Source organism: Haliaeetus albicilla, chromosome 8 (assembly GCF_947461875.1).
Source record: "Haliaeetus albicilla chromosome 8, bHalAlb1.1, whole genome shotgun sequence".
NCBI classification, from domain to species: domain Eukaryota; kingdom Metazoa; phylum Chordata; class Aves; order Accipitriformes; family Accipitridae; genus Haliaeetus; species Haliaeetus albicilla.
The window spans coordinates 38502378-38527990 of NC_091490.1; the positions used below are offsets into that span (position 1 = coordinate 38502378).

Genomic DNA, 25613 nt, shown 5'->3' on the forward strand with positions numbered 1-25613 from the left:
TTAGGTAAAATTTCACAATTTTATTGGAAATACTTAATGTGGATCATAATTCAATATTAAAGAGTGAGAAATACTTTATTCTAGCAAAGCCATAATTCATTTCAGCAGCTGCGCAGCAGCAATAGCTCCATGTCCCACTTCAGGATTTCCCCAGGTCACCCCATTTCTGGGTGGGGGCTGAGCATTAAGGGACAGACCACCTTCCAGCCATTAGGTTGTTGAGTGTCATCCTCCAGTAGAATCCAGCTTTGAAAATGCTATATCAAATACCTCTTTGTAGTGCTCAACAAAATGCACTTCTAGTCCTTCTGTAATGAATCCAGCAAGGTCGTAATAATCCTTTTTATTCTCTGATGGCAGAATGATGCAGGTAACACCTGCCCTCTTCGCCTATGGTGAAAAGAAAGTTATGCAGTTTGTTGAGTCCTAGAAATCCATCAATCTACTAGAAACACACTCTTCCGCTTTAGAAACCAAGAACAAGAACAGTTATTTAGAGCATGATCTGGCTTTACTTTGGAGAGCAGCAAGGGCATTACTTACAGAAGATGTCACTAAGGACGGATCATGTTCTAGATCTCCCCAGGCCCCCAAAACACACACCCTCTAGTCCCACCTTCTCAGCTGCAGGGACAGCTGAAGTGGCAGCAGATATTTTAGAAGGGCTACGTCAGCACATTGGGGGATTGTTTAGAACAATTAAAAAATCTTTTCCAACTTGGGTGAGGATAAACCCTAGAATAAAAGGAGGAATTAGAAACAGCTTATCAGACCAACCCACCACATCAACATGCATGGCCCATAGCACCTTTCTACAGAACCTTTTGATATGGACATCTGCATTGGAAGGAGCACAGAAAGTGGAGCCCGCTCATGAAGTGGCAGGTTTGTACCCACTCACTTTGTGGGTGATCCTGCATTTACCCCTGGGTGGCCACTCGCGCTCGTCCAAGTGCAGCCAGTCATCAGTGCCACAGACATCCCTACCATATGTTAGTCCTTCTTTAATGACTACCACAGAACAAAATACAGAATTGCCCATTTTAAAGCCACATGAGGAAAAGGAATCCCATTGCACAAGGCTGTAGCCCAAACAGGTTTGGGGACAGAACACTGATGTGAAGCCCCAGCTCAACAGGCTACTGAAAGAGCCAATACCATTCGTGAAGACACAAAAATGTGTGTGATGCAAGGCTTATGTAGGCAAGAGCTGTGCAGATGAAAAGTACAGAGAGAGATGCAATGCTTGGAGAAGAATTCTGAAAACTGCAAATGGTTGAAACTAAAAAAACAAGCACCACTATAAATCCAGTGCTTGCAAGAGTGCTTCAGATAACTTGATCTGTATAGCTTACTAAAACAAACTTCACAGGGGAAAATGCAAGACATTAAAAGTTCCTTCCATCTAAACCCAGAAAAACATAGGGATATCTATGTGAAATTTTAAGTCAGACAAATTCAAGCTGGAACTAGGCAACACAGCCTTAATGTTAAGGATGATACCTTACAGATACCATCAAATCTACACTGGATGCCCTCCTTAAACAGGTACTTCAACCCAGCACAGATTATTGGACCATGCCAGTCTGTGTTAGAGAAGACAGCTTTAACAGCCAGATGATACCTTCTACCCTTAATTCTACCAGTCTAGTAACTAGATCAACACAGATGCCCTGGCACAAAGCCTGGGGTCCCATCTTCCTCACAGCCAGAGACACAGGCAAGATCCCCATGTTCCCCCAGCAGGCTTTTCCACAGTGCGTATTGAATCACTGCCTCTCCCACTACAGGAGCAATCACTCTGGGTGTCCCAGTCACTGCTGAGCCCAGTCGAGGGTGCTCTCCCACAGATGATGGCACAGAGACAAGAGAAGAGCTCTTACCGCAATAGTTTTCTCCTTGATTCCACCAACAGGAAGAATTTTTCCAGTTAATGACACCTCTCCAGTCATGGCCACATTCTGCCTCACTGGGCAATTCATGGCTAGCGATAGCAAAGCTGTTACTATAGTACATCCTGCACTTGGTCCATCCTTTGGTGTTGCTCCCTGTTTTAAAAAAAAAAAAAAAAAAAAAAAAAAAAAAAAGGCACAACGCCCCTACCTTTAGTTCATTCAAAGAGTAGCAAAGCCAGACACTACCTTTGTCATTGCTGTTTGAACATGGCCCCAATTTCATGGGGTCTCATGAAGGTTTTTTACAAAGTGTGACTGATGGAATCCTGCTATTTGAATTGGCTGATCTATTAACAACTATGTCAATCCTCACCTTATTTGTGAGGAATAATCCATGAGTCTACAGTTTGGTTTCTGGCCCAATGCCACCACAATACTTATCAGGCTCAGGACTTTGAATAAGCAACATGAGCAAAAAACCAGAGCATGAATGCTTTGAAGCTTTTTGTTGACTTAAGTCAACCATGGAAACAAGGAACAGAGGTCAGCATCACATGGGAAGTGAGCATCAAGAGTTACAAAATAGTGGAGGACAATACTGAAAATCATTCAAGGCAGAGAAGATCATTCAGTTTAGAAAACCCAACAAAATCCAGGCCTGAACTAGTGACAAGTCTGGATTTATCTGAGACCAAACAGATCTTTGAGGTAAGAGCAGAAGAAATGAATGTTTGAGAGGGATCAGAGGCAAAGATAATGTCTGATGTTTTCTGATCCTCCAGGAAATGAACACACAGATAACATGAAGTACTTGGACAGACACAGAGCAAGCTGCGACAAGGAGCCTGTGGACTAGGTTAAAGCATGCAATAGGTCAGAAGCAAAGCTTGGGCACAATCATAATACAAAACCTGCCTAAGGTAATGCACCTGCCCAAAGGCTGTTACAGTGTATGAGACCCTCTGAGCATTGTGAGCATTTATTTTCAGTCCCAAACACTGGGAAAATGCAATCACTGCCATTATATGGACTAGAAACCATGGCACAGAGGCCAAGAGTAGTATTTTCAATTAAGTGTAAATGATCTGAAGCCTTTATGAAGGCCTGGTAACAGAGAACTAAACTTTGGTTTCCTTGTAGCTGCATACAAGCTTTTATTCAAATTGCTTATCTCTATGCCACGGTTTCCCCACCAGCACGACAGGGCCAACAGCTACAACAAAAGTCTAGGATTCCTTACAGCATTATCCAAGCCCCTGTATTCTTGCCACATGCTTGCTGCAGAAAGGAATGGAAACATAGCTCGTAAGAATGATTTCACAAGATCCTGAGGAAAGTGTTGTCTTTTCTAGGTTTTACTGCTAAAAGGGCATTCTGCACAACATATGGACAAATGAAGTGCTTTCCAGCTTCATGTCTAGGTGGAGCAAACCAGCCTAGCTGCTATGCATGCTCTGTGAATTCTGCATCAGTTTACCTCTGGCACATGCAAGTGGATATGGGAAGACATGAGAAAGTCATTGTTGGGGTCCTTCTGCATCAGAAAGGCTCTTGCAAACGTGTAAGCTATTTTGGCACTCTCTTTCATTACATCTCCCAGTTGTCCTGTTACTTCAAGGGACCCATCCTTGTTCTCCTTGTCTTTGGGTCGCCTCAGAGATGTTTCAACAAACAGAGTGGAACCTCCTAAGAAGAGAAAAACAACATCCTGAGAAAAGTTAAAGGAAAAATCAAACCAGGAGGTTTTGGTGATGCAGAAGCAATGTCAGTAATTTGGAACTGGGGCTCTCTGATGAGACACTAGCTCTTAGGTAAAGAGCAGTTGAAACCTGCTCTCTGAATCCCTTCAGGAAGGCTAGCTAGGAATCTCAACAGCACTGCACTGACAGTCTCCATTCATTGCTCTTTTGGACTTCACACTCCACCAATATGGATGCAACCCCTACTTAGTGGAAATAATCAGTTCTTATAATGGTTTCAGGCTCTTCATAACTAAAAAGTAAGATGAGCTCATACCATAACACCCTGCTAGCCAGTTCAGCCTTCCAGTATTAAGACATCTATTCAACTTCTCCACCATACTGATAATTTCCCTCTTAACTACTTCAGTTCTACCCAAGGTCAGTTAGGGTATGCAGGGGTCATATCCCTTGCTGTGTGCTGTATTTCCGTACTGTGGTGCATATAAGTCCCCAAGTTACTAGGGGAGTAATCCAATGAATGGTAAACTAGCCAACTGCACCCACCCCAACAGAGTGCTAGAATACCTGTATCTGCCCTTGACATTGAAAGCTAAGTCAGTGGTGCAACATCACTGAAGAGATATAGCATGCCTCAGCTGTGCCATAAGTCAGAACGGCACCTCCTGCTTTGAAGGAAGCAGACAAGGTCTTGTCCTCTCTGAAAAGGCTTATGCTTTTAGTTACTGCTGTTCCTAATGTACGCGGTTCATACGGGATATGGAGCATAAAGAGAAAACATGTTGGCCTGAAGCTAAAATGACCCTGGGTAAGGGAATAAGAAAGGGTCCTTTCTTCAGGAAGAAGTAGTCAGGATCTAAAAAGCCACAGAAGTTAATTTTACTGGTGCCAGTGGAAGAACTTCACTGGACTCAGCAGGGAAAATTCGGTTTGACTATCACATTCAATTTCTGAAAATTATACGGAAGTGTAGACATTAACCCAAAAGTCATTTTGTCTCACCCATAGCTGTCCAGGCCAGACCCATCACCACTCCTGGAGGAGTGGTTTCATACATGCGATCCACAGTGAAGATTGGCTTTCCTACAAAGTCCTGCAGGTTTTCAGGTGTTACTTGGACCATCTCTGCTTCTCCACTCACAATTTTATAGGCAGATTTCCTCAATACCTGAGTGAGACAGTAATTTGTTTCTGTAGAAAAAGCTGAGAAGGCTGAAGCACAGTGGTCATAGTTACACACAACTTTCCCTCACCTTTTCTACTTGTTTCTGCAGATTCCTCACCCCACTCTCTCTGCAGTACTGCTTGATGAGAACAGTCAGGACGTCTGATGTGATTTTGGCTTTGTTTTCATCCAAGCCACACAGAACTCGCGCTTGAGGGACTAAGTACCTCTGAAAGAAATAATCCCCCACATACTTCTGTTAGTATTTGTGACAAAAGCCTGGTGGTCCCAATTCACTCAACTTCATTCTACTACTAGCTCAATGCCACTTTCTGGAGTCCACAGCCTAAGGAACACCTGCCTTACTTTAACTGGCTGTTCAAATCAGAGGAACTCTGTCCAAAATGCAATGTGCCTAATTTTTTTGGACAGAGTTGGCTGTAAATACGTAAGCCTGAATCTGCCAAAAACATTTTATCAGACGTAATTCACAGCACACCAGTGGTTTCTCTTACCTCTGCAATTGCAAGTTTCTCTTCTGCTACATATCCTGATACATTGATCACTTCCATTCTGTCCCGCAGTGGCTCTGGAATGGTTTCTGTTACATTGGCAGTACAAATAAAAAGTACCTGGAAGTATTACAACATCCTATTAAGCATTTTCATTAACCTGCTGCTTTACTCCAATCAATAGTTCCTCAGGTCTGTGTTTCTCTGCCTGAAGGGCTGGAGCAAGATCATCTCTGTGGAATCTAGTTTTTATTACAGGAAAGGGTTTGGATTTTAGAACTATGTAGTAGGATGTTCCTTACCCCCAAAATAAATGTTTAGAAATACACACAGCACAAACTGTGGAATCTGAATGGTCTGATATGGACCAGGAAACTATTTGCCCGGGGAGATCTAGAAGTCACTTCCAAGTTATTTCTACCTTCTATGAAGTTAGCACAGAAGTGACCAAATTTTATATATATATTTCTAATCCATCAATTCTGCAATTAATGTAAGCTGCATAAAAAGTGCAACAGTGTGCAAAGACAACCAATTTCAAAAGCTTGACAGCAGCATGAGGCTACCTCACTTTATAGCAACTCTGCCAATCATTACGTAGAAGAAAAGCTCCTGCCTTTTCTACCTGATACCACACATCTTTGTGTCCCTAGCTCTACAGGGAGTTAGGGCTATAGGACATACGCTGGTCATTGTGTTCTGTTAAGCATGTACAGACACTTCAGTTAAAGCCAATTCCTGCAGAGACAAAACTATACCACTCGTGTCTCAATCCCATCCGTATGACTTTCCAGCTGACTAAAATATCAACATCTTTTCATGGACAGGAAATCTCTGCATTGATACACATTCATAAATTCCAGCTCTACAACCTCTGCAGAAGAGAGAAATACCTTTGATAAATCCACAGGAACATCAAGGTAATGATCCAAGAAGTTAGAGTTCTGTTCTGGGTCCAACAGCTCTAGAAGGGCTGAGGATGGATCCCCTTGAAAGCCTCTTCCTATTTTATCCACCTATGGGAGAAAAACTTTAAATACTCCAAGAAGTTTCTCACCACAATAAATTCTCACTCAAAGATTCTTTCCAGGCTCCATCTGAAAATCTTCATGTGTTTGTTCATAAACAGCCACCACCAGTCTATCAGTTTTCCGTGTATTCACCCAAGTCCCCACTATCCTACCGTGTGAGCTCATGACACACCTGACAAGACACAGGACTAACAATGTTGTAGAGAAGCACTGTGAAGTCTCAGGGAATGTGCATACAATCAAAAGCAAGTGAGTTATCATGGATTAGTGGGCTACTACATGTTAACCTAAGATAAGCTGTATTCACAGACCAAAATACTTACTCCACAGTGGGAGGACTACAGGGTGCTAGCTTGTACCACTTCCCTAATAGGTAAGCTAAGACACTCTCCTTACTCTGCCCAAAGTGCAAAGTGCCTATACACAGCCACTCATCACAGCTCAGCTAGTGACCTTTGCTGCTTTCACAGAATCATAGGCTGAGTGAGGATGGTAGGGACTTTGAGGTCATCTTGTCCAACCCCACTGCTCAAGCAGGGCCACTTAAGAGCTGGCTGCCCGGGACCATGTCCAAGGTTGTTGTCTCTTTCAGCATGTTCATGTCCCTCAGAAGGAGAGGTCACAACAGGGCCACTCTCCACTGCTTTTTCTCCCTAAAGAGTAGTGTTAACTAGATGAACATAATGCAATTTGCTAATACAGCCAATGCAAGGCTCCTCACCAACACCACTTAAGTAAAAGTGCCATGACCTACAGCTTTCATTACCTTTTGAATCAGGATACTTGTTGGTTACATTACACTGCGACTCATTACCCAGTTTCTTGGTCCCCCATACCATTCCCAAGGCAGCTGCTGCTGGTCTTTCCCAGGCATGGCACACAAGGAGGCTAGAGAGACCTTTCGTCTGTTCTGAACACCTGCCAATATATCCTGTCCTTATGTGCTTTTCCACAAAGCAGTAGGCTGGTAGCCCTGACTCACTTTATTCTCAAATCAGACCACAAATTGACTGTAAGCATCTACTCCTTACAGTCTTGCTTTAGATGAGCTGAGAGAGTGACTTTTTCTAATAATCACATAAGCAATAATGTTTTTCTTCACAATGATGTTCCCACACCTAGGTAGGAACACGAGAGCTACTGAAGCCTCTGAATATGCAGCCAGCTCCATTAGGATCCTTGCAATCCAAACAGCTACAATTTAATGAGAAGGGCACAACTGAGATATTAAAGTTGAAGTCTGTTATAGGAAGAGAAAACAAAAGGTCTAAGGTATCACTGTCATCCAAAGAACTTGAGAGCCCAGCCTCATTTAAATAAAAAAACCCTGGGATTTTTAGGAGAGTTACTGCTTCACCTTTCCTACTGAGGTCAAGAATTGATACATGTTTTTAAGAGCAAAAACTAGAAGAAAGACCAGGTACATCACCTCATCGATCAGTATAAGTGGATTCTCTGTCTTGGTCTTCTTCAGACACTGGATGATTTTTCCTGGCATGGCTCCAACATATGTCCTCCTGTTTTACCAGAGACTGTATTTAGGGAACCACTGTAAACTACAGCACACATCACACAACACAGCATGCAGCTGATGGAACAGGTATATCCTGCTGGGAAACAAGTCTCTATTTCTTCTACATATATCAAAAGGATTCTCTATCACCATAGAAACCACCAAGACCCATCTAGTCTGTTTCCAGTAGAGATCAGACATGCATTTTGACAGAATACTCCTGGACTGCAGTTTTTATCTTTAGTTTTAACCACTTTTACATTAGAGGGAAGCAAAGAGGTATGGCTGAGAACAGAGATGTTTGAATAGTGACTTCTTGGGGTTTGGGTAAAGAAACATTAGAAAAGGGAACGTTGCATTCCCTCACTTGATAGGGACAAAAACCAGAAGATCAGTGTAAATCAAAAGATACACTGAAGGAACAAACTGCTAACAGCAAAACACAATCTTTCTGCTAGAGGGAACTGGCATCCAGGAACATACAGAAGCAGAACAAGAGGGTAACAACAGAGTGAATGCCAAGAAGCACAGAGCAGAGAACACCCTGAGAAGTATATAAAATACTTTGCTTCTGCATCATATAGGGCAGAACCTCACAAGTTCAATTAACACCACAGAACAGCTACTCTTACTAGTTTGAAAACACTGCTAGTTTTAAGGTGTATGTGGAAGGAAAATAAACCTGTGGCAGGGTCTGATCTACTGATTTTTGTATTCACGTCATCTTGTTCTCCACATGAATATTCTTGTTCCCCAGTTTTCCTCATGCAACACCTCCCTCCTTGTTATTCAGAAGCCAAGTCTTAATCACACCTGAACATGTGAATGGCCCTGTCCAAACTGACACCATTCCCTAGCACTGGCATTTATAGACAGACATGAATTAGCATTTGGCATCAGTCCAATGCTTTTGGGTAGCTCATGCATTTTTTCAAAGACCTCCTATAAGCATACAAAAGAAGCAGGAAGTGACTGCACTTAGAATATGATTATGTTCCAAACTCTGCCCTTTGCTATCCTTTTCACCTCTTCCTATATCCCAACTCCTATCAGCAAGGGTTGGCAGAACAGAGATGAAAATTATAGACATAGTCCAACTTCAGTTAGGTTCCTATTTTGACAACATAAGTAAAAATTGCTGGATAGAGAAACTGTTCAAGTTACACTGACCTGTGTCCTTTTATTTCTGCTACATCAGTCATCCCTCCAACACTGAAGCGGAAGTACTCTCTGTTTAGGGCTCTGGCAATGGAGCGGGCAATACTGGTTTTGCCGACCCCAGGGGGTCCATAAAAACATAGGATCTTCCCTTGGGTGGATCCTCGCAGCTGGCTGACTGCTATAAATTCCTGCAGAACAGACGAAACACCAGTAGTGAACAAAGGGCAACTGCAGCAACACCAAAACACATTTATTATCAGGTCAAGCAATTATTAAAAAATGAGCACCATATACAAAACTGGTCCTCAAATTTGTTGGGGACGGCAAGGGGAGAAGCTAAGTAAGGATACTGTACTGGTGCACCTCTTTTCCCTCTGGTTATTTACACACTTGGTTGTCCCTGGCTTTTGTGCTCTGTACTCATCTCACCAGGAGAAGTAGTCTTGCTCTCTCTCCACTGTCTTGGAGCGGGAAGACAGACTTCTAGTTCTTCTCCCAGCTTCCCTAGTTCTCACCTGAGTCTCTAAAGCCACAAGTGATCATCTCCTACTGTACCACTTCTTTGCCAAGTTAAGCTTGCATCTTTTCACACCCCTGTGCTAGGCAACCCTCAACACTCAGCAGCTGAGAAATGAAAAGATCATGGTTCAGAACTGAAGTCTCAACTGCTCATGTGCTTACAGTGACGAAATCACTGTGCAAGTGAGCAGAGATGTGATTCCCCTGTAACAAGCCAACTATTTAGCAAAGATGAGCCTTGATCTCTTCCCCCTACAGCACTGAACTCCAGAGCAATACTATACAAGGACAATAGCACCAATCTAATTAAGGCTCAAACCTGTGTAGGTATTTCTCAGTACCTTAAAATCATCAACCTTGCTTGCATTGCTACAACTGGGGAATCTCCTATGTGTTGAAATAATCACATCAATAATCAAAGCCACAGACCTGTATGATGCAACTCTATCTATTTCTATATAAAGGCTGGGCCTAGTCAGCATGAATAGTGCTGACAAGCAACCTAAGAGACTGATACTCAAAAGGGGTTATCTGCTTGCAAGTGTTCAACAACAGCCTTACCACAAATCATTCAAAATAATAAATCAGATAGAGGGATTTAGTCGCAAGTCTTGGGCACTACTAGGGAAAGAAGCCCCCTTTGGCTGTCAGCGAGGAGATACTTCACAACCTTTATCTTTTTCTAGAAGAGACTGGAACAAAACAATTTAATAAAAGCAGAATTCCAGGATGTCTAAGAATTTACTATGCATTATATATAATGACATCATACTGTTAGCTTAGGAGATGCCTACATGGCTTCTGTGCACAATAATTACTGAGGAGGCCTAAGTGCTGTCCCCAAGGTAACACAAAGCTCTACTACATATAGCATGTGGGAAAAGTAAGAGAAACTGCCTTACTACACTCTTTGGAAGGAAACGCCCAAGTTGAAGGCTAGCTACACTCAACAGCTTCACCAAATCTGCTAAGTTCTCACCACGATTTGTTAATGCAAAGTCAGTTACTGCACCTGTCTCCCCTCCCCTGCGCACTTTGATGCACTTGCCCAGTATGATACAAATCCTGCCAGCACTGGGATTGTCTTTCACTGCTTGAATGCGTTAGCTGGCTACAAGGAGGAGCCTATTCCTGTCCCCTGGAAATGAAGGCAGTTCCCACAGAAAGTCACTGAAGTTGCTGCAACTTGTTGCAAGTATCTAGTCTTATCTAAAATAGCTTCCCTAACCACAGCAAGCACAGGCAGGACATCCTCAGGCAAAAGTGACACAAGTTGTGGAACAAGGCAACACTGAAAACTACCCTGTTTGCTTATTATGAGGGCTGTATTGCACAGACTATAAACCCTTCAGCATCAAACACAACTCTGAGGGACAGGTAAAGGTTGTGAGGCAAACATGCATCTTAGTTAACTTACGCCCTCTTAATTTTAGAGTTGAGTAGAGGTCCAGTATGTTTTGGAAAGGCAGTACCTTTGCCAGTCAAGAAGAACAATTTTAATAGTCTCTCAACAAACTGATTAAAATCCAGAGACTGCTTCCCTTGGACACTTACTCACTTGCTCAGCATTAAGTAGCAGAACAGTATATTGCAGTTCAAAATCAGAATATGACCTTCATTGCCTCAAGTAATTAAACACATTAAGTGAACATCAGAACGTTCTGTTCTTTCATGCAGCTTTCTGTTTGATCCGTGAATTAACACAATTCAATGGAGAGCTGCAATGTGAAACACATGCAAAATGCTCAATGCTAAGCAGAGTGTCAAATGGGACACACTGCCTATTCCTGCCTTACCAGAATTCGCTTCTTGACATCATCCATTCCATAATGATCCTCCTCCAGAACTGCTTGGGCTCTGGTCAGCTCCAGGTTCTCCTCACTACACTTACCCCATGGTATGGAAGTCAGCCAGTCCAAGTAATTCCGTGTAACACTAAGAGAAATACACAAGTGAGAGTAATTTCACAACAACCAACTCACAACTTCCTCCACTGCCTTCCAAAATAATCTCCTCCAGAACAAGTGGGATATGAACTACTCATGGAAGGGAGACTATGAAAAGAACATCATTACCTGGGCAGCCATTGCTAACCTTTCATTATGGTCTTCATTCCCTTGTCCGTCCATCCCTGCCCCCCTCCAAAATCAAAGCTTTTTTTCACAGCTTTTGCTTTCCCAAGACAAAGAACCTCCAACATACCATGCAAAGACCTGGATTTCTGCACACAAATTCCCTGTATGATTTTTTGATCTTGGGCTGGTTCCTGTCTGAAGATGAGCAGGATTGTTTGTAAGCTCTGCACTACTGTCAACTGTTCGGATCAGGTCATGAAACTTAAAAGGTAGAAAACCAGTTTCCTCTTGTTTCCCCAGTGGACCAAGACAACGTAAAGAAGAAAGATTCCTGGCTCAGAAGCAAGGAAACACAGCTGGATGTACAACACGACAGAGAAAGATTTAAGACTGGGGCATAAGGATGTTAGTGCGGAAGCTAACAGTAGAGATAATCAGTTTAAACAGACTGTTACTAAGAACACAAGTGTGTAAAAGCAGCACTCATCTGTTCTAAAACCGCACACCCAGATCAGCGATTCAAATGTACAGGGAGGTCTGCAGGATGCACTAAACAGTAAATTGTGCACAGTCATGAACACAGAGAAGCACAGCCTCCTCATGCTTGGCTGGCTGGTCCCAGGATTCACCCTAAGGCAAAGGCAATTGCCACAGCAAGAGCTTTGGCTTTTTTCTCCCAAGTACTTCCTTTGCAAACTTCTACCACTGTTAGTACTTGGAGGGAAAGGTACTATGCTGGCTGTGAAGCCCAGTGTGTCTTTCCTAGCTTCCTCCCTCCTCCTCCTCCTCGTGTATGATTATCAAGATGTTTCTCATCCAAATCACGCCTGCTCTCAAAGACAGTCTTTTACTCCATAAAAGATACTTTATTCTAGAAGCAAAGATCCAGGACATTAAAGTGCTGATGACTACACTGACTGCTGTAGCACAAACCACCTCAACAGACAAACGTTCAAAGAAAGCTCAGGTTCTGACAATCTATGTCATGGATTATGTGGCAAAAGCTATTCACTCCTTTGCAATTCCAGCCCTGCCCCAACACTTCAGGGACCACCTCAGGTAGCTTAGCCAATGTCACGTGTTAGCAACTAGCTTCTCTTCTCTCACATCTAACGAAAACACCTAAGAACAAGTGAGAAGAGCCAAAATTCAGGGCTGAAGGAATCACTGCACATTTCTTGAGGTGGAACAGACAGCACAGTTCTTATCTACAGTGTTAGGCTGCAAGAGAAGACCTAAAACGATCAAAAGAATCACAGAATCCTTTAGATTGGGAAAGACCTTTAAGATCATCCGAGTCCAACTGTCAACCCAATGCCACCATGCCCACTAAACCATGTCCTGAAGTGCCACGTCTACATGTGTTTTAACACCTCCAGGGATGGTGACTCCACCACTTCCCTGGGCAGCCTGTTCCAATGCTTGATAAACCTTTCAGTAAAGAAATTTTTTCTAATATCCAATCTAAACCTTCCCTGGCACAACTTGAGGCCATTTCCTCTCGTCCTATCACTTGTTACTTAGACGAAGAGACCAACACTCACCTCGCTACAACCTCCTTTCAGCGCGGTAAGGTCTCCCCTCAGCCTCCTTTTCTCCAGACTAAACAACCCCAGTTCCCTCAGCCGCTCCTCATAAGACTTGTGCTCCAGGCCCTTCACTAGCTTTGTTGCCCTTCTATGGACACGCACCAGCAACTCAATGTCTTTCCTGCAGCAAGGGGCCCAAAACTGAACATAGTACTCAAGGTGCAGCCTCACCAGTGCTGAGTACAGGGGGACGATCACTTCCCTGCTCCCGCTGGCCACACTATCTCTGATATAGGCCAGATATACTCTTACGACAGTGGCCAGATTGAGTTCTAGCTAAGCTTTTGCCTTTCTAATTTTCTCTCTGCGTGACCTAACAAGATCCCTGTACTCTTCCTGAGTTGCCTGCTCTTTCTTCCAAAGATGGTAAACTCTCCTTTTTTTCCTGAGTCCCAACAAAAGCTCCCTGTTCAGCCAGGCCAGTCGTCCTCCCCAGCGGTTGATCTTGCAGCGCGTGGGAATACCCTGCTCCTGAGCCTTTAAGACTTCCTTCTTGAAGAATGTCCAGCCTTCCTGGACCCCTTTGCCCTTCAGGACTGTCTCCCAAGGGACTCTCTCAACCAGTGTCCTGAACAGGCCAAAGTTTGCCCTCCGGAAGTCCACAGAGGTAAACTACGATAAAACAGGAGATTTGGAGAACAATCCTATAGCTAGGATGTGATCACATGCTACATTCAAGGAAAACAACTATGACAAAAGAGAAAAGAAACTATTAAGGCAAGAGCTTCACAGAATTGTATTGATCTCTCTCATTCTCCCAACTAACCCTGACAGCAGAGGACACAGCCATGGACTCACTTGAATTCTGAGGAGTGATTATCCAGCAAGCCCAACTTGTTCAACTCTTCATCAATCACATCCATGACATGTTTTGGCACTACCAGGTCCTTTAGTCGCTCACGGAATTTCTCTTCTATAGCATCCTTGTCCTCTTTTTCCAGACCTAGCTCTTTCTTAATGATCTTCAATTGTTCTTGGAGAAGATATTTGCGATGTGTTTGCTTTATCTTCTCTTCAACCTAGACAAAGCAACAAATACAGTAACTATTCTGTTCCTGGCACAACTCATCAAACATGAAATGCTTCCAAATACTTCTCCGTTATGACCTTTTCAGCAACTGAAAATACTACTTGGAAATAATTTGCAGCATGTTCTAATATAAAAAGTGACTCTGTGACATACTCTAACTCCCTCCACATCTCAGTGGTCTCCACTGGCCATGACTCAGTACTTCAATGTTTTGTTTACGCTGGGGAGACCAAAAGCTGGGCAGAGTAAGCCAGACGTGATCTCCCTAGCACCAAATAAAGGGGAATAACTTCTCTTGACCTGCTGTCTACCCAACTGCAAATAGAGCCCAGTATGCAGCTGGCCTTCCTTGCCACAAGGACAGACTGCTAATTCATGGCCAGCTTCCTGTACATCAGGGCCTCAAAGTCCTTTTCTGCAAAGCTATTTTCTATTTGGTTGGCACCCAGCCTTGTCCTGTTGCACTGGGTTATTCCAACCCAGGTGTGGGATTATGAATTTCTCTTTGCTGAACTTGAGGAGGTTCTTACTGATTCCCTGAGGGGGACCACTAGTAGCTAGTTGCAGTTAGACTTTACAGTGTCGATCATAACCTTTTCTGCCCAGTAGACTAGCCAATTTTTTCACCCACCTTATACTACTTCCTTCCAGCCTGTAACATCCCAATTTGGTTGTAAGAATACTATGGCTGACCACAACAAAGGCTTGCTAATGTCAAGGTATACAACAGCCATTGTTCTCCCTTTGTACTCTAGGCCTTCTTATTAGAGAAGTCAAGAAGGTTGATGAGGCACAGTTTGCTCCTGGAAAAATCCCTTCTGGCTCTTCCAAATCATGTCCTCCTTCATTTGCCTGTACAGGGCTTCCAGGAGGATTTTCCCCAAAATCTTCCCAGGGATTGAGGGCAGGCTGACATGTCTGTAGTCTCCCTGATTCTCCTTCATGAAGATGGGCATGGCATTTACCTTTTTTCACTTACCAGGAACCTCCCCGTTCACCACAGTGTTTTAAAAATGATTGAGGCAACAAAATGACATTGATAAGTCCTCTCAGTATCCTTGGATGCATCCCATCTGCACCCACAGACTGCATGTGTCCAATTTGCTTAAGAAGTCTCCAACAATTCCTACCCCGGACCAAAAGCATTTTGCACTTAACATGAATTTTAAAAGCCACAATTATTGGGAGTTAATAAACCCAGGAACTTTTAGCTCAGTATACGCAAATCTTTGTACTACTTATACTTCGTTACCATTTTGATGCAGTTATTGTATTCTGATTAAAACTTACAACAGTCTGGAACTACTGCAGTTCACAGTAGTTAGCAGAGGGTCTTTTAAAATAACATTGTGCTATTTACACTATTATATGCTATATACAGTATTACGCTGTATATTTTTACACAGGTGTTTGGTAAACTGCAGTCCTCTAGGATTTACCTGCTTGCATGAAATTACAACTTGGACACAATTCAACAGCAGATGCTATAGCCTCATGTCTTGTTACTTTTACAATGTGCATGAAAAATTGCATTTCTAATGGAAGAAGAATATAAAATCTTAACTCTAAAATGACCTCCCTTTACAGTGTGTACCATTGTCTTGCTTTAAAATTCGTCACTGGCCATACTAAGCATCACAGTGGTGGACATGATATAAATACATACTCATACAATGTATGTGTTACTTGGAAAACTTACCTCCCTTCCAAGACGCTGCTGAAGTTTGCTCAGCTCATACTCCTTCTTTAGAAGGGACAGGGCTTTGTAAAGCCGTTTGGGAATCTGGAAAAGAAAGACACAAAATGAGTTTTCAGACACAATATTCTTGTCAACTCCCAGTGAGAAAGGGAGAATAAAAAGCTCCAACAGGTTGTCTGGGAGAACTCTCCAGCACCTGCAGATGTGGAAAAATGAAACGTGTAGCAATTCCACAGCATGCAACCAATGCACAAAAGAAAATTATTTGCCACCGAAGATGCAGAGCATCCAGCCTTTCCCTTAAGTCAAGTTATTAATGACTTACTATATCGTTCAACAGGAACCTAGTCACTGGTATTAATCTATCATCAAACATAGCACTGAAGTCCCCTCTGTACTGAGGCTGGTAAAGAACATATAACAGACATACTTCTGATTCAGTTAGCATAGCTTTAGTTAAAAGCTTCATCTTACACTGGTTTCTTCCAAGATGTCTTGAAGTTCGTGCGACTCGGCCCCTGTTAGTGCTGCACCCATGTCACTCAGATAGATAGGGTTATCTACCACACGTTGTCCAGCCTGCATCATCTGAAGTACAGACTCTCTGAAAAAATGGTAATAAAACCCAAAATGCTCTGTGAACTTTCACATTCACAAGGGAGTACCCTTATGGAGTGATTTACTTGTTATGACAGAGTAAAGAAATTAAACACAGCTCAGTTTCATAGCAAAATAACTCTTTTTTTTTAAATTTGACTAAGCCAGTACTCAGTAACAAACACATCAATCACTCGATGAAGGAACGATTGCTGATAAATAAAACCAAATATATGAAATGCTCTCTTAAAAGTTATGTAAAATTTTTTGTGTTAGTATGCTAAGACTCTTACTATGCTCATATTACATGGATCAGACCATGACACGTATTGCAATGACCTTCACTTAGACCCAGATCACCTGCCATAGGACTTATCATCCTGCCTTGTATTTTAAGTTTCACATCAGGTTTTCACAACTTCCCCTCCGTTTCCAACAATGGATAATAAATCTTACATCCCAAGACAAAATTCTAGGTGACAATTCATCAAATATCTCTTCTTCATTACAGCAAAAGGACAAGGCATACTCCAACCTGAGAACACGATGCTCCCAAAGCAGGACAGCATGGGAAAACATACCTGTACAAGGGGTTCAAGGCAATGATATCCCGGATTGTTTTGACAATTTCTGCAGTAAGTGCCTATAAACACAATAAAAATTTAATCAATAAAGACTGGAAAAGGACAGACAAGGCCTCAGTACAAACATGACATTCCCCAACCTCTCCAGCATGGGAGCACAGAACTACAACCCCTGGTCACCCATCTGCAACGGTGTGCTGTAACGGTACTTGGTGTTGGGGCAGTTATTCCTCCTAGGAGGCAAGGAAACGTAAGAACGGCTATAGGCTGGCTTCCTGCATGCACAAAACTTAACTGGTTCTTGGCCAGCAGATATGATCAAGTTGACCACTCAAGTCACCTTGGAGCAGTTTGATAGAGGATATTACACAGATTTAAGCACAGCCCAACCTACTCATTCAGCAACTTTTTGAAGTGACCAGTTCTAAGGAATTGAGCTGTTGTAATGAAAAATCATTATTTTCATATAATCCCCTCATGCAGTGACTGTGAGAAGAAGGAACTGGTTTCTGAAATTAAAGCCCGATTTTAGAACTCTTCCTTTTAAGCATGAAATGTAGGTGCAATTCTACAGGACAAGTCCAGGCTTGTATAATTAATTCACTCACTTTCACCTCTTCTGTAATCTGAAAATCTTCATGAACCACATTCTCTACTTCTACCATGAGAACCTCCTGCGACGAAGCAGCTACAGGATCTAGTACCACTTCCACAGGTTGGTCCTTTGCTCCAGGCTCCTCTTCAGCCTCTTTCTTAGAGCGCTTCTGTTTCCTTCTAATTTTCTGTTTGTTCTCAGGCTCCTCAGGCTCAACCTCTAGTTGCTTGTTTATACGAATCCTGAAAGCCAGAAGAAACCAGCTACAATCAACTGCCCTCTGTTATATGTGATTTCAGCTCTTCAGCATGAAAAGGAAAGAGTCTAAATTGTATTTTAAGTAAATTAAAAGTTCAAACTTTGACAAAGGTGACTGATTGTACGTGTTTTGACAAGGCTTAGCTTTTGGTTCATTTTGTCAAAATAAGGCTTGATTTAGTAAAACAGTAATAATCAAGTGGTAGATACTGATAGGACTTACTAAGTAAATTTACAGTTAAGTTGCCACACAAAAGTTAACTGACCATTGAATTAGCCTATTGGTGCATGAATGAGAGGCCAAGGGCAGCTGACAGCACCTTTGTCATAAACCTTGTTAGCTTTTTTGCAGAACTACAAGACCAGATTTCTAACGATTAAAAGAAAAATAATGTAAATAATGTTGGTGAATATACACATGCACACAAAGCTCAGTATCACAGACTGACTTCTCAGTGACAAGTTGCAGCACAAGAGCAGAACAATTAATAAAGCATCACGGTTAGTATGTCTGCTCAGGAGCTAGTTTCTCTAGCTACATGAACCAATAACTCTGATGTGGATTTATACCCTCTTCTGTCTCTCGTGAAAAGCAAGTTCACTGTTTCACTTTAATTCTGAATATTATGTTCTGCTTTTTCAGTTTTCTGATTCTCAACAATCAGTCTCTGCTTCAAACCACATCTGCTGCATTATCTACTGTAATACTAAATATTATATACTGTGTGTATAATGGACCTTGAAGTCATTCCATACCTAGACATTTGAAATTTTAGTCTATCACACAAGGAGATTTCCTAGATTATGATTTTTAAAGAGATCAAACCCACAGTATATTCCACAAAATTAATTGAGTATTAATCCCTAAAAGGGACAGGCTAGATCACATGGCATAATCACTTTCCAAAAAAATTTGTTTCCTTGTTACTGTTTTTAAACTTTTCTGAATTTTGCCTGCTGTGCATACAACCTCATGTCAGATGTTTTCAATACAGATTATGATCTACAGTTCTCCAGAAAGGGATCAAAATCTTGCCCTCTCCACTGGCTTAAAAGGTTTCCCCACCAAAGATGAGTGCTAGACAAACACTCAGGAACTGCAGTAGCCTTTGACAGAGTTGTCTTTCTAGGCTGTGAATATGGAGTCCAAAAAAATCTTGTGGTGTAGCAGACTCCCAGCTCACGGGATAATTGCAATTATGTGCAGGGTGCAGGTCTTATTTTCCATGTGATCTCCTTCAAAAAATAAGACCTCCTCAACTACTCCAACTGTCTGCCACTAGCAAGTTTTGACTACTCTTGTCAACAGAATAGAGTCACAGACAATTAAGTTCAAAAACGTTTTCTGGAAGATGGGGGTGCTGGTGGTGGAAATCAGCTGCTGGGTAGAAGAACATCCCCTTGTAGCGCAACTGCAACAGAGTTTGGCAGCAGCCAGCAGGCCAGTCAGCATGTGCTGCTCTGACCCTGAAAGCATGCTAGAAGGTTTATGGGGAGAGCCAAAGGAGGGATTTAGAAATGAGAGGACCCACACTTGCAGGACACCACATTTCATTATTTTGGCTGCTGATATAAGAGTTTCCTTTTCTATATTTTTATCCTGTAAATGCAGCGTGCTCCTCAGATCTGATACCCAGTGTGGTTCCTATGGACATGACTGACCAGTGTTCTGTGTCTCAATCAAATAAATAAAGACCAATTTCCAACACCTTCCAAGTTATAGAGAAATATTTCTATTACAAGTAAACCAAATCCAATAGCTGCCTATTTCCAAAATCTAATCAAACAAGGTTGTGCTTTGATAATGCAGCAGGAGGTCTAAGACTTCATTTGGAAAGGAGTTGACTCGCAAACTCACACAAATTCAGCTTCAAGAAGTACTGCCCATTCTTTGCTGTCCAGAACAAATGTAACTGAAGCAAAGTGAGTGGGAGGAAAAAAACAATGCTTCAAAGCAAAACCCACCCTGAATCTGTCTCCCCCGCCATGTTTCTGTCCTTGTATTTTCCCTTATAATGGAAGTTAATTATTTGACACTTTTAAAACCACAATTTTATATTGTCTTAGCTCAAAATACTTCACACAAATAGCTAAACCTATATTCCCAACAATAATCCTATTCTCTTCAATTCAGTTCTAGGACAAGACATAATTACTGTTCTGGAACGCCTTTTTTTTTGTTTTCTTTAAAAAAGCAAAAATACTGTCTTGAATTAGTTCCAGAGAATTTTTTTCACCATTACTAAACCTAAACCCCTAAACTTCAGCTTCATGAATGTTTGCTTGCATCACATGACAATTTATATGAGAATGACAGGCACTAGCTCTTACTTTTTGTGACTAACCTGTTGCATCTGCAATAATACACAGAATATTGGGGCTGGAGCACCAGAGCTCTATCAGGATACATTGTAGTAACAAAGCAAAAGCTTGCCATACACAAGCTGTGTACAAAATTGCATATATGTGGTGAAAACAATAAAGGGATATATCTGTTCATAAAGAAGTCTGGTGAGATGCAGTGGAAGTACAAGTAATTACCTTCGGTGTCCCATGACTATCATACGCAACTTGTCTCCAAGGTCCTGCATTTCATGGATCTGTACAAAAGTTCCCATCTGGTAGATTTCATTCAGATCTTCCACCACATCAGATTCATTGCTATTGAGGAAAAAAATTGGAGTAGATATTCAGAATCTTGAGAAAGCAGGTAATATTGAAAAAGAAAGAAACCACCACTGGTTGCAGAACTTTAAACTGGACTCAGAAGCAAAACCACTTCACTTCATCCCCACTGTTACCACCATGTAGCCCCCTTCCAAATCACCCAACTACCTGGATGGTTCATCTCCCTCCCAAATAATAACAGCCTTTTCTAAAGCAAGACTCAAGCTCCTAGCAGTGCTGGTGGTGGCAATGAAAACTGTCATAGTAAGAGGATGGTCCAAGCCTATACACAATTTCTGTAATACTATCCAAGGCAGGGAATTTGAGATCATAGCTTTTAGTGTAAACACAGCCTAGTCATAAAAATAGCTTATTTTTAAAAAGATCAAGAGAAACAACTTACTTATCATCCTTTTTAAGAAAAACACCAGCATAAGGCTGGGCAAGACGAACTTTCCTCCTCAGCAGCTCAACCAGCTTCTTATTTTTTACCTAGGACAACAATAGGTATGAAGTCAGAGATGGATTTTCCATAAGCTTTGCATCCTCAGTGTGTAAGGCCAGGCATGGTGAAACCCTATGACAGAATTATGAAGTCTAATCTCGTATTTTTCTAGTCTTGCCCTCATTAGGGGACAGTAATATGGAAGCAGAAGAATATTAGAGAAACATGAAATTTGAGTATTTAAAACAAGTCACTGAGTACGTAAGACAAGCTCGAAGGCTGGGGCAGAAACTAGGCCTAATCTGTACACGTCTTAGGAGCAAGAAACCTCTCAGTCACTTGAGCAACACTTTGTAAGAGTTTCTGTTGCTATCACTGTTCCCTTCCCCTTTGATACCTGTACGTCCTGGCTCTCCACTCCTACTGAGGTGCTAGTCCAATCTTCCCCCTCAATTGCGTGAATTCTGCCCACCCAATCTAGTTTAAACCCTCTTCTCCAAAGCCCCCTCTGCTCAATTGCTCTCCTACTCCCACCAGACTACCAGAGTCCCTGCTTTGAGTCCCAGCCAGTATTTATTGCTGTTTTACTTTCTTATTCCCCTCTGCTCTCTGGATGCCACACATCTGCCCCTGGCAGATCTCCCAGCACCAGTAATTGCTATCACAGCAGGCTGAACCCTCAGTGACTGACAAAATACCTTCTCATGAATTTTACTGTTGCACAAAGTCACACTACTGACCACTGAGTGTTCTTTCAAAGTGATGGACATAAGCTGCATTGCTCAACACTTTTGAGAGTAAACAGCATAGTCTTGACAGAGCAGCTTGAGCAGTACCACTGTTGTTGGCCTATTCTAATCTTGGCACACCTATTTTAATTTTGCACAATGTCTAGCAAAACTATGCTTGCTAGTGTCACAGACATTGACAGAGAGAAGAAAATTAGTAATTCCATATTCACTGTAGAGACTTCACATTGTCAGGAAAGGAAGTATTAAATGGTAGCACAATGAATTCGCAGGATAAGAGAGAGCACTTAACAATTATCTTAATGTAAGAAACTGTTGACCTATGTGTTGAAATTAATGACCTGTATGTAAAAGTGTCATAGGATTGCATGCCTAAAGATCATAATAGTATAAAATCTTCTCCTTCCCCCAACACATCTATGAAGACACTAAAAGTTTCACATATTAGATTTGGACATGCAGAAAAATACCACAGTAGAAATAACATTATGATAAATAACACTACTGGAACAGGAAAATATTGCTTCAGTTCTTGTTACATTTACTCCAAAATCAGATTGGTAAAATACTAGTGAGGTGCAAATATATGAGTACTTGTTCCAAAATGGCTGCATTTCAGGAGAGAAAAGTATTTCTGGTCTGTAAGCTCAAGTCACATATCAAAGATCAAATTTATGGCTCTTAAATATAGATATAGGGGTGCAGAGGGGAAAGATCACACTCTGAAATTTTGGGATTACCATCCCTATCTCTCAGCATGCTCTCCCACCGTAGCAGTGTTGCTCTATACTGAACTCATGCTTTCTTCGTGCAGCTCAGTTTACTGCCTTCACAAATACTGTTCTTGGTGCTATGACACAAGCCCACGAAGCTAAACCAAGGACACGTTTGCTTAACCTTCAGCAAAAGAACACAGAGAAGACAGCAAACTCTGAAAGACTTTCTGCACGAATCACTGCCCTTGCCCATTAGAAGCATTACTGACTGATGCAATACTTAGGAAACTCAAAGTCTGTAACTATCCCAAAACAAACTACTATTCTAGCATGGGCAGGCTACACAGCTAGAAATAAACACTAAGAAGCAGAAGGCTGTAGAGCGTTATACACCTTTCCACCCTCCCCAGCGCCCTATGATTAAAAGAAACCCGAAGAGACGAAGAGTGTGGCTTTGAGGAGACAAGCAGCGCTGGCACTACCAGAATCTGGGAGGCTATACCTCATGCACCTGTGCGTATGGTCAAGGACGGTTACGCCGCCCACCAGAAAACCCCGGCCGAAGGGCAGCCGCCCCCCTTCAAGGGCTCTCAGCCAAGGCCAGGCGAAGCCACGCTCGGCGACCCGCTGCAAAACCGCCCCGGAGCCGTCGCCCGCCCCACGGCCCCGACACCCCTGGCGGCGGCCGGCTCGCTCCTTCCAGCCGAGCGGGCCGGGGCGGCGAGAGCGAACGCCCGGCCCCGGGACCGCCCCGCCGGCCGGGCCGGGCCGGGCTGGGCTCGGCGGCCCCTCACCTCGATGATCTTGATGAAGCGCGGGAAGACGGGGTTGCGCGTCACGGCGATGAGGGGGACGTTGGGGAAATGCTCCGGGACGAGCAGGGGCGTCAGCGCCGTCATGACCGGCCCGGCCCCGCCAGCGTCCGCCCCGCCGCCGCCGCTACCGTCCTCGCCGCCGCCGCCGCCGCCCTCCAGCGCGTCGCCCCCCGCCAGACCGCCGGGGCTCCGCTGGTGCCATCGCGGGCCAACGCTGAAGGCGGCGGAGGCCGGCGGCGCGGAGCCCAGCGGGGCCGGGGGAGCCGCGGAGGAGGCGGCCGCCAAGAGGCGGCGCCGCGCGGGTCCCAGCAGCGCCGGCCGCCAGCGCCCGCACAGCCGCAAGCAGCGGGCGGCCGCCATGCTGCCGGCGCGCGCGCCTGCGACACTTCCTCCGCCGCCGCGCGCAAGCGCCGGCAGCGCCAGGGCCCGCCTTGCCGAGGGGCGCGTGGCGGCGCGCACGTCCCGAGCTCACCTGGGGGTCGCGGGTTCGCGCCCCGGTCCCGGCCGAGCGTGCGGTCTTGCGTGCGGGGGCTGGGCGGGATTTCTGAGGGGACGGACGGCGGCCGAGTGCCCGCGCCCTCCTGAGGTGTCTCCTCACCGCGGCCGTTGTGTCAGCTCGGTCACCGGTGAGCCTCTCTGCTCCCCAGCTGGGGGTAGCGGGTGCGCGGAAGCCGAGCCATCCCCGGGTGAAACGAGTGGAGAGACGTGGAGGGAGAGGGGTGTGCAGCCAAAAAGCCAAAAATGAAAGCAGCTCCCACTGGAGAAAGGGCCCTGCTCGGGGGATCCCGTGATTGTGTCTTCAGCCACTGCACCATCCTTCTCCTCAGTAGGCCAAGACCTCAGTGGTCACCTAGACCCGGTTGCCCAGGACCATGTCCAGACAGTTTTTGAATACCTCCATGAATGGAGACCCCCACAACCTCTCTGGGCAACCTGTGCCTCACAGTAAAAAAGTGTATCCTTGTGTTAAGAGGTAACCTCCTGTGTTTGTGCCTGTTGCCTCTTGTCCTGTCGCTGGGCTCTACTGAGAAGAGCCTGGCTCCATCTTCTTTACACCCTCCCTTCAGGTATGTATATACATTGATAAGATCCCCTTGAACCTTCTCTTCTCCAGGCTGAACAGTCCCAGCTCTCTCAGCCTTTCCTCGTGGGAGATGCTCCAGTCCCTTCATCATCTTTATGGCCCTTCCTTGGAGTCTCCAGTATGTCCATGTTTCTTGTACTGAGGAGCCCAGAACTGGACACAGCACACCAGGTGTGGCCTCACCAGTGCTGAGCAGAGGGGAGGGATCACCTCCTCTGACCTGCTGGCAACACTCCTTCTAATGCAGCCCCCATTAGCCGCCTTTGTGGCAAAGGCACGTTGCTGTCTTGTGTTCAACTTGGTGTCCACCAGGACTTCCAGGTCTTTTTCTGCAAAGCTGCTTTCCAGCTGGGTGGCCCTCATGTACTGGTGCATGGAGTTATTCCTCCCCAGGTGCAGGACTTTGCATTTCTTTTTGCTGAAGTTCATGAGGTTCCTGACAGCCCATTTCTCCAGCCTGTTGAAACATTAAATGAAATTTAAAGATTCAAGGGAGCCTTGAGACTTGTCTCAGTGGTATCCGGTGAAGGGACAAGATGCAATGGGCACAAATTGAAATACAAGAAATTCCATTTAAACAAAGAAAAACTTCTTTACTGTGAGAGTGATTGAACACTGGAACAGGTTGCCCAGGAGGTTGTGGAGCCTACATCCTTGGAGATGTTCAACATTCAGCTGGACAAAGTCCTGAGCAACCTGCTCTAGTTGACCCTGCTTTGAGCAGAGGGGTTTGACTAGATGATCTCCAGAGATCCCTCAACCAAACTACCTGTACCACACAGGAGAGTCTGCATAGCTGGGAGGACAGGAGGTGTGGACTTGATTGCATATGCACCCCAAGTGCACTAATAGGCCTTAATGGCCCTGGGTAGCCTCACTTAGGGCCCCTACCTCAGACCTGCTTCATCACCATGCTATTGTCTTATGGTCTGGACTCTTGGCTGGACCTGGCCATCATCTCTGAGTCTGTGCTGCTTGCCTTTTTTGGTTATTGTGGGACTGGGCCCTGACTGGTGATGACCTTGCCCCATCAGCCATGTTACTCACCTCAGTTCCTGTCCCTTAGGGAACAGATGACAAAAAAAAAGGGATATCAAGGGGAGAAGAACTAACAGCTTTCACTTTGTTCAAATACCACGTCATTAATGCAATGTTTCAGTGAGTAATGTAAACTCATTATTGTTTAAGCCTCAGAGACGTCTTCCATACAACCT

At 43.9% G+C, this 25613-nt stretch overlaps 1 protein-coding gene across 1 annotated transcript; it reads right to left on the reverse strand.

The window, feature by feature from the left end:
* LONP1 (lon peptidase 1, mitochondrial) lies at window positions 1-23690 on the reverse strand. The gene is made up of 18 exons (XM_069789972.1): window positions 23295-23690; window positions 20994-21082; window positions 20465-20584; window positions 17679-17907; window positions 17068-17129; window positions 16364-16493; window positions 15890-15973; window positions 13959-14179; window positions 11293-11431; window positions 8987-9165; window positions 7733-7820; window positions 6166-6288; window positions 5276-5392; window positions 4849-4989; window positions 4598-4763; window positions 3373-3581; window positions 1884-2048; window positions 1-390 (listed from the first exon to the last, which is right to left on the reverse strand). The coding sequence occupies exons 1-18, from the start codon at window positions 23673-23675 to the stop codon at window positions 226-228; spliced, it is 2808 nt and encodes a 935-aa protein (XP_069646073.1). The 5' UTR covers window positions 23676-23690; the 3' UTR covers window positions 1-225.
* Between the last annotated feature and the right edge of the window lie 1923 nt (window positions 23691-25613).